The sequence below is a fragment of the Salmo salar genome, chromosome ssa19, assembly GCF_905237065.1.
Source record: "Salmo salar chromosome ssa19, Ssal_v3.1, whole genome shotgun sequence".
In the NCBI taxonomy this organism is placed as follows: Eukaryota; Metazoa; Chordata; class Actinopteri; order Salmoniformes; family Salmonidae; genus Salmo; species Salmo salar.
In genome coordinates, this window is record NC_059460.1 from 45281215 (window position 1) to 45291026 (window position 9812).

The 9812-nt window shown below is 46.6% G+C and overlaps 1 protein-coding gene across 1 annotated transcript in view; it reads right to left on the reverse strand.

Moving 5' to 3' along the window:
* LOC106578905 (voltage-dependent T-type calcium channel subunit alpha-1G) overlaps nt 1-6709 on the reverse strand; it is a 252055-nt gene extending 245346 nt beyond the window's left edge. The window contains exon 1 of the mRNA XM_045702368.1: nt 6539-6709. Coding sequence (XP_045558324.1) covers nt 6539-6697 — 159 coding nt within the window. The 5' untranslated portion in view covers nt 6698-6709. The remainder of the gene's footprint in view (nt 1-6538) is intronic.
* Between the last annotated feature and the right edge of the window lie 3103 nt (nt 6710-9812).

Sequence of the window (9812 nt, forward strand, 5' to 3'; positions counted from 1 at the left end):
ATAGATTGGTGTGCTCAATCTTTGGTTCCAAATATCGGGGGAAATACCTGCAGTGAGGAAAATGTTGAAGAGTTTGAGTATAGCAAATTTGAATTTGTGGTGTGTATATTTGATCATTTACTTTAAAATATCATCAGCACCACAGGCCTTTTTGGGTTGGAGAGTGCATAGTTTGTCCAATAAGTGGGGTATCCACAGGATTCTGATAGTCTTTGACTGCTGATTCAAGGATTTGTAATTGTTCTTGTATACCCTTTTGATCTGGCCTCTTTGTTATATTGCTGGAGAGGTTTGCAAAGTGATTTCTCCACATATCCCAATTTTGGAGAGCCAATTCTTCCTGATGAGGTTTGTTTAATTTATTCCAATTCTCCCAGAAGTGGTTTGATTCTATGGATTCCTCAATTCCATCCAGCTGATTTCTAATGTGCTGTTCCTTTTTTGTCCTTAGGGTGTGTTTTGTATTGCTTCAGTGTTTCCCCATATTGAAGGCATATATTTTTGTTGTCTGGGTCTCTGTTTTTGATGAGATATATTTCTCAATTACTTTCTTCGATTTTTTCAATCATTATCAAACCATTTTTTGGTGTATTATTATGTTTCTTTAGATGAGCCAATTTGTCAAATATAAAGTTTATGTTTCAAAGGGCCAAATGTACACCTTTATTGCTGTAGGAGAATGTTAAGGCTAAAAAGTATTTTTTGGCTATTAATTGCTTTTTGGTAGATGTCTGTACTGTTTGCACTCCATCTACAGGCCTATTTAGTACCATGTCATTTATTGGGCCGTGATGCTTCATGGTTGGGTTCCGCTCTTCTCAGATACACTGTGATTTTACTGTGGTCTGAGAGAGGTGTTAGTGGGCTGACTGTGAAAGCTCTGAGAGACTCTGGGTTTAGGTCGGTGAGGAAGTAGTCTACAGAGCTGCTGCCAAGGGATGAGCTGTAGGTGTTCCTACGAAAAGAGTCCCCTCTCAGCCTACCATTGACTATGTACAGACCCAGTGTTCCACAGAGCTCCAGGAGCTGTACTCCCTTTTAGTTTTTCACATTGTCATAGTTGTTTCTGTGGGGGTATGTGGGGAGTGAAAGGTTGTTGCTTCCTGGTAGGTGTTTGTCCCCATGACTGTTAATAGTGTCTAGTTCTTCTGTTGTTCTACCATTCAGGTCTCCACAGACCAGTTCGTTGCCTTGGGCCTGAAAGTGACTCATCTCCCCCTCTAGAATGGATAAACTCTCTTCGTTGAAGTAGGGTGACTCTGAGTGCCACAGAGGAATAAATGTTTATCTGTTAAGATAAAGCCTCCTTGTTGATTTTTAACCAGATAAAGAATTATCCTGTTTTGATCAATTCGATTGAATACGTTATTTCAGATTTATACCATATTAGCATTCCCGCTGAATCTCTGTCCTGTGTGATTCCTTTTAATTTGGTGGATGGTAGGATTATCTCCCAATAACCTGGTGGACAGCCAGTGGAAACATCACTTCTGCAACATGTTTCCTTATTACTACAATATCAACATCATCAATTTATTTCAGGAAGTATGGATTTCTGCTCTGGGGAGGCCTGGCCGGTTGAGGTGGGCTCCTCTGCTGTGTGAGGGCAGGGCTGGGGAGGCCTGGCCGGTTGAGCTGGGCTCCTCTGCTGTGTGAGGGCAGGGCTGGGGAGGCCTGGCCGGTTGAGCTGGGCTCCTCTGCTGTGTGAGGGCAGGGCTGGGGAGGCCTGGCCGGTTGAGCTGGGCTCCTCTGCTGTGTGAGGGCAGGGCTGGGGAGGCCTGGCCGGTTGAGCTGGGCTCCTCTGCTGTGTGAGGGCAGGGCTGGGGAGGCCTGGCCGGTTGAGCTGGGCTCCTCTGCTGTGTGAGGGCAGGGCTGGGGAGGCCTGGCCGGTTGAGCTGGGCTCCTCTGCTGTGTGTGGGCAGGGCTGGGGAGGCCTGGCCGGTTGAGCTGGGCTCCTCTGCTGTGTGAGGGCAGGGCTGGGGAGGCCTGGCCGGTTGAGCTGGGCTCCTCTGCTGTGTGAGGGCAGGGCTGGGGAGGCCTGGCCGGTTGAGCTGGGCTCCTCTGCTGTGTGAGGGCAGGGCTGGGGAGGCCTGGCCGGTTGAGCTGGGACCTCTGCTGTGTGGGGGCAGGGCTGGGGAGGTCTGGCTGGTTGAGCTGGGCTCCTCTGCTGTGTGAGGGCAGGTCACAGAGTAGTGATCTAGCTGCTGCTGCAGCCTGTCCTCTGTTCTCTTTCTCTCCTGCAGTCTGTCCTCTGTTCTCTTTCTCTCCAGTAGCCTGTCCTCTGTTCTCTTTCTCTCCTGCAGCCTGTCCTCTGTTCTCTTTCTCTCCTGCAGCTCCTCTCTTAGTGAGGTCAGATCGTTATTACTGCTCTGCCTGTCTTTTTGGAGCTCTCTCACCTCCTTTGTTAGATCAGCCAGCTCTCTCTTGAGTCTGCTGTCCTGCTCTTTCCTCACCTTGGTTAGGAGCTACTCTATGGTGTGGATGTCTGGTTACTGTTTGCTCATGCTTTCCCTCAGCAGGAAACCTCCCCCCCCAGTTTGGTGAACTCATCCCTCATGGCAGCCATGGTGGTGAGGAGGGCCTGAGCCTGCTCTGCACTGAGGGGTCGCTCTCCTCCTGGGGCGTGTCCTCCACTATGATAGGAAGAGAGGTGCTGGATGTGCCTTTTTGGGTGGGGAGAGTAGGTGAGGGTGGTGCTGGTGGAGTTTGTCTTGTGGGAGGGCATGTCACTGGTGGTGTCCTTCTCTCTCTCTGCTCTCTCCTTAATGGTCTGAAAGTCTGTTTCAAACAGCCTAATGTTACCTTGCACCATGACAGTCCCAGTCTTGTAGAGGTTGATTGTTATCAAGGTGCTGTCAGGGTCATCTGTCTCTTTGACTTTCAGCTTCCACCCATTACAGATTCCCTCTGGATATTGAGAGCACACTGCTGAGCGCCATGCATTTCGCTGGTCAGTGAGAAAGATGAGATTACTCACATCACCGTTTTTGTAGAGGTCTTCGAAAAGGGTTTCTGGCGTCTCCTTTAGTAGTTTCTGTTTAAAAGCTTTCATCGTTGTGTCATTTTTGGCCTCTGGAGGGTAGAGAATGGATTCAGCGCTGAGGGGGAGTGGGGACATGGTGCCTGTGGGCTCTGCAACTGCTGCTGCTACTCTGTTAGCTGCTGCACCATTTCCATGGCAACCAGTTTTGTTTGTCTGCTGCTGTTGTTAGCTAGCTCTAATTTCGCTCAAAAACCAGCAAAAAGAATGAAAAAATAGATATGTTCAACATTAGTTTGGTCGTTTGATGTACATAGGTGTATTATGTTTGTTCCCCTTTCTATGTTTGTTCTAGCAAAAATTTTCTGGCTAGCTTGGTAGCCTGCTGGCTAGGGTTTTGTTGTGTAGCTAGCTAGCGAGAGCCAATACTTCTTCATTTAAAACACAAAGTTTTTACCTATTCTGATTGAATACATTTGTTGTTCATCAATTCTGGTCTTGAATTCTTTTTAGATCTGAGTGTTTAAAAAAACAACAGAGAAATAAACGAGGAGTTTACGTTGAGCATGCCTGTAGCTCTCTCTCTCTCTCTCTCTACTCTCTCTCTCTCTACTCCCTCTCTTTACTCTCTCTCTCTCTACTCTCTACTCCCTCTCTTTACTCCCTCTCTACTCTCTCTCTCTCTACTCTCTCTCTCTACTCTCTCTCTCTCTATACTCCCTCTCTACTCCCTCTCTCTCTCTACTCCCTCTCTACTCCCTCTCTCTACTCTCTCTCTCTCTACTCTCTCTCTACTGCCTCTCTACTCCCTCTATACTCCCTCTCTACTCTCTCTCTCTACTCTCTCTCTACTCTCTCTCTTGCTCTCTCTACTCTCTCTCTACTCCCTACTCTCTCTCTACTCCCTCTCTACTCCCTCTCTTTACTCCCTCTCTACTCTCTCTCTACTCTCTCTACTCTCTCTCTACTCCCTCTCTCTACTCTCTCTCTCTACTGTTTCTCTCTACTCATCTCTCTATTTTCCCTACAACCATGCTGCCTTTGGTGCAGTATTAAAATAACATTCAATAAAACAGAGAGAGGACTGACACACACAAACACACACACACACACACACACACACACACACACACACACACACACACACACACACACACACACACACACACACACACACACACACACACACACACACACACACACACACACACCACTGCCTATACAAGTCCACTCACACAGATATGCACCCAGAGAGAGATACTGTACAGTGAACATGCTGCCGGAGGTAGAATGTGTTCTGACATTTTTTCTGATTGGATGTTACTGCAGCAGAGGACAGGATTCTGGGAACTACAGAGTGCGTATGATTGTGAGTGTTTTAGTTCCCCCAGGCAAGGAGCATAAGAAAGCCTCTATCTTGGCTTCATGTATCAGGAGGAGACGGGAGGAGACACACACACACACACACACACACACACACACACACACACACACACACACACACACACACACACACACACACACACACACACACACACACACACACACACACACACACACACACACACACACACACACTCAGATGTCTGGTAGATGAAAGAGATGCAAATCAAGGTCTTCGTGTGTGTGTGTGTGTGTGTGTGTGTGTGTGTGTGTGTGTGTGTGTGTGCGTGTGTGCGTGCGTGTGTGTGTGTGTGCGAATACAAGTCAAAATGTTCTATTTATTGGTCTATTGTCCCAGGAAGATTATGTAATAGTGTTGTGTTATTCCTCCTCTCAGGTTTGACTTGGAGCGATATACCTGCCTCAGTGTTTTTGCAGGGGTGGACTGGGACCAGAAATCTGTAATTTCGAAAATAAAGGTCCTTTTTTCCTTGAGGCCTTCACACGGCCAAATTTTGGCCCTGATGCCCCAAGTATTAGCCAGATAATTATAATTTTGTGCAACAAAAACAACTATTTAGACTGGCCCACTATGCTAAAAATTAACCAGCCCATTAGGCATTTGCCCAAAATGCCAGATGGCCAGTCCACCCCTGTGTGTGTGTGTATGTGTGTGTGTGTGTGTGTGTGTGTCTAGCTACAGACGCTAGCTGACAGTATTTGACCCTGCGATAATCTAATTCAGAGTTCTGACAGACAGAATTAGCATACATGGTGGCTCTATTTTAATAAGGAGAATATTCCGGTGAAATGTTGTTATCTACGTTGTTTCATCCAGACACACACACACACACACCCACACACACACACACACACACACACACACACACAGACACACACACACACACACACACACACACACACACACAATTTTGGTTTCAATAACGCAGACACAAACTTTTTATTTCAACCATGTATAAAAAATAAGTTTTGCCCTAACTCTTAATTATTAATTAAAGGGGAATTTGCGACAGAACTAACCAGTCTAGATGTATTGCAGAGAAAAGCTGTATCCCTTTAACACTCTGGGAAAGCTCCTAGCTGGAGGTGTGCCCAACAGCAGTGTGAGGCGAGTAGCCAGCCAATCTAATGGACATGTTGACACCTCAGAGTAGCAGTTCAATATGTTGATCTGTAAAAGCTCAGTCAGGTCATTAGTGTTCTCTTTAAGTTCATGCAGCATTACTGATGAGTTTACACACACACACACACACACACACACACACACACACACGCACACACACACACACGCACGCACGCACGCACGCACGTACGCACGCACACACGCACAAACACATACGCACACACACACAGACACAGGCAAGGATTTTCACGCACACACGCACAGACACACACAAAGACACACACAAGGACACAAACACACTCACACACACAGTAGACTTGGCTCAGGAGGCCATGAAGGGAGGGAACTACATCGGCTCTCAGTGAAGGGAGTGATAACATGTTGCTCACTGTCTGATATCAGAGAGGGTGAGAGAACGAGAGAGAGAGGGAAGGATCGGGGGAGGATGAAAGAGAGATGGACAAAGAGAGCGAGGGAGAGCGAGGAGAGAGAGTGTAACAGGTGGTTGTGTTTAACCTCTAGGCTGTACATTCATCTGTAGTACAAAGCTAAGAGAATATCAGTGAATTAAATCAGATCTCTTATCCTTGAGTGAGCCCACCTTTCTCCCACTCCTACACCAGAGACAGGAATACTCAGGAATAGAGCTCTTTTCTGATGCATACAGAACCAGTGAAGAAAATATCTTGACTCTTGTCTGTTTCCAGACAGACCAGTTAAAACATTAGAGTAAAAACATGTTGAGCTTTTGGGCAAAACATTATCAAGGGGAACGCATTTGGAGATGGAGAGAGCGGGAGAGAGAGAGAGAGAGAGTGGGAAAGAGACAGAGAAACAGAGAGAGAGAGAGCAAGAGAGACAGAGAAAGAGAGAGAGAGAGAGAGAGAGAGAGAGAGAGAGAGAGAAAGAGATAGAGAAACAGCAAGAGAGAGAGAGAGAGGGAAAGATAGATATGAGGATGGGGAGAGAGAGAGAGAGAGAGAGAGAGAGAGAGAGAGGTGGAGGGATAAAAGGAGAGATGAAGAACGTACCTCCAGGATCTTGCATCGTTCTGACTCACAGTCGTGGTCCTCACAGGGTTGGAACATCCCCAGGGTGACACAGTTCAACAGGATCACCAGCATGGAGGCTCGCTCAAACCACGTAGAGACACAGGAGTTAAGGAACACATTGGGGGCTGCTTGAATCATATACAGCTGGATGAATCATATACAGCTGCTTGAATCAAATACAGCTGCTTGAATCATATACAGCTCAGGTTGAATCATATACAGCTGTTTGAATCATATACAGCTGGTTGAATCATATATAGCTGGTTGAATCATATACAGTTGAATGAATCATATACAGCTGGTTGAAACATATACAGCTGTTTGAGTCATATACAGCTGGTTGAATCATATACAGCTGTTTGAACATTAAACACTAAATATACATACAAGATAAATATACTGCTCAAAAAAATAAAGGGAACACTTAAACAACACATCCTAGATCTGAATGAAAGAAATAATCTCATTAAATACTTTTTTCTTTACATAGTTGAATGTGCTGACAACAGAATCACACAAAAATAATCAATGGAAATCCAATTTATCAACCCATGGAGGTCTGGATTTGGAGTCACACTCAAAATTAAAGTGGAAAACCACACTACAGGCTGATCCAACTTTGATGTAATGTCCTTAAAACAAGTCAAAATGAGGCTCAGTAGTGTGTGTGGCCTCCACGTAGCTGTATGACCTCCCTACAACACCTGGGCATGCTCCTGATGAGGTGGCGGATGGTCTCCTGAGGGATCTCCTCCCAGACCTGGACTAAAGCATCCGCCAACTCCTGGACAGTCTGTGGTGCAACGTGGCGTTGGTGGATGGAGCGAGACATGATGTCCCAGATGTGCTCAATTGGATTCAGGTCTGGGGAACGGGCGGGCCAGTCCATAGCATCAATGCCTTCCTCTTGCAGGAACTGCTGACACACTCCAGCCACATGAGGTCTAGCATTGTCTTGCATTAGGAGGAACCCAGGGCCAACCGCACCAGCATATGGTCTCACAAGGGGTCTGAGGATCTCATCTCGGTACCTAATGGCAGTCAGGCTACCTCTGGCGAGCACATGGAGGGCTGTGCGGCCCCCCCAAAGAAATGCCACCCCACACCATGACTGACCCACCGCCAAACCGGTTATGCTGGAGGATGTTGCAGGCAGCAGAACGTTCTCCACGGCGTCTCCAAACTCTGTCACGTCTGTCACGTGCTCAGTGTGAACCTGCTTTCATCTGTGAAGAGCACAAAGCGCCAGTGGCGAATTTGCCAATCTTGGTGTTCTCTGGCAAATGCCAAACGTCCTGCACGGTGTTGGGCTGTAAGCACAACCCCCACCTGTGGACGTCGGGCCCTCATACCACCCTCATGGAGTCTGTTTCTGACCGTCTGAGCAGACACATGCACATTTGTGGCCTGCTGGAGGTCATTTTGCAGGGCTCTAGCAGTGCTTCTCCTGCTCCTCCTTGCACAAAGGCGGAGGTAGCGGTCCTGCTGCTGGGTTGTTGCCCTCCTACGGCCTCCTCCACGTCTCCTGATGAAATGGCCTGTCTCCTGGTAGCGCCTCCATGCTCTGGACACTACGCTGACAGACACAGCAAACCTTCTTGCCACAGCTCGCATTGATGTGCCATCCTGGATGAGCTGCACTACCTGAGCCACTTGTGTGGGTTGTAGACTCCGTCTCATGCTACCACTAGAGTGAAAGCACCGCCAGCATTCAAAAGTGACCAAAACATCAGCCAGGAAGCATAGGAACTGAGAAGTGGTCTGTGGTCCCCACCTGCAGAACCACTCCTTTATTGGGGGTGTCTTGCTAATTGCCTATAATTTCCACCTGTTGTCTATTCCATTTGCACAACAGCATGTGAAATGTATTGTCAATCAGTGTTGCTTCCTAAGTGGACAGTTTGATTTCACAGAAGTGTGATTGACTTGGAGTTACATTGTGTTGTTTAAGTGTTCCCTTTATTTTTTTGAGCAGTGTATATACAGATGTTAGAATATGCAAATGATAACAACATACACAGATTGAGTGTTTAATAATGAATTGCTCGGATTCCTTTTGATAAAGAATAGAGTGAGTGAGTGAGAGAGAGAGAGAGAGAGAGAGAGAGAGAGAGAGAGAGAGAGAGAGAGAGAGAGAGAGAGAGAGAGAGAGAGAGAGACTGGCAATGTAAACCAGTTTCCCATGCCAATAAAGCCACTTTGAATTTAATTGAATTGAGAGAGAAAGAGAGACTTATTTAGAATAAGTCACACAGTATCACAACACGAAGACAGCTTGATGTATTAGACATTATTGACCACACCCAACCCTAACTGGTTGAATCAACATTTCCACGTCATTTCAATGAAATGAAGTTGAACCCAAGTGGAAAATACATTGAATTGACGTCTGTGCCCAGTGGCCTGCCTCTACCTGAGTCTTCTGAATCTGGTTAGAGGTTGAACTGAAACTAATGATGTGAGCACAATCAATATGGAGGGTAAACATCCATTTACAAACACCGATTAACGTGCACCTGATTCAATAAAGACACACACTGTGACAGCTATTAGAGCTAATAATTCAGCAGAATACAGCCCAGTTAACCTGTTAAACTCTAACACCATTTGACATGGCAGTGTCTGTGTGTCTGTGCGTACAAAGACCTACCAGTTTGTCTATACCATTCGAGAACTCCCAGTCCTCAGGCACACTGGGAAAGGGGATACCTAGTCAGTTGTGCAATTGAATGCCTTCAACTGAAATGTGTCTTCCGCATTTAACCCAACCCTTCTGGATCAGAGAGCTGCGGGGGGCTGCCTTAAATCGACATCCACGTCTTTGGTGCCCGGGGAACAGTGGGTAAACTGCCTTGCTCAGAACAACAGATTTTTACCTTGTCAGCTCGGGGATTCGAGAACGCTCGGGAACGCTCTAACCACTAGGCTACCTGCCGTCCCTGACCCACAATGCACTGGGGGTTCAGGTTAGGATTGAGGGAAGATAAACTGATCCTAGATATGTTCCTATGGAAACATCTATCTGGAATGCAGTCCTGTTTTTTCTACATCCAAAGGAAATATTGTTACTGGTATACACAAAAACACAACACAGGATGTAATTAAGCCCAACTCACAAAAGGAGAGGAAGAGGAAACGCATCATGATCATACAGGAAATAAATAACTAGAAGAGTGCCTGGCGGCAACAGCCAGTCCTACTTACCATAACCGACAGAAACACAGAACAAAGAGAATAGACAACGGTGACTGTA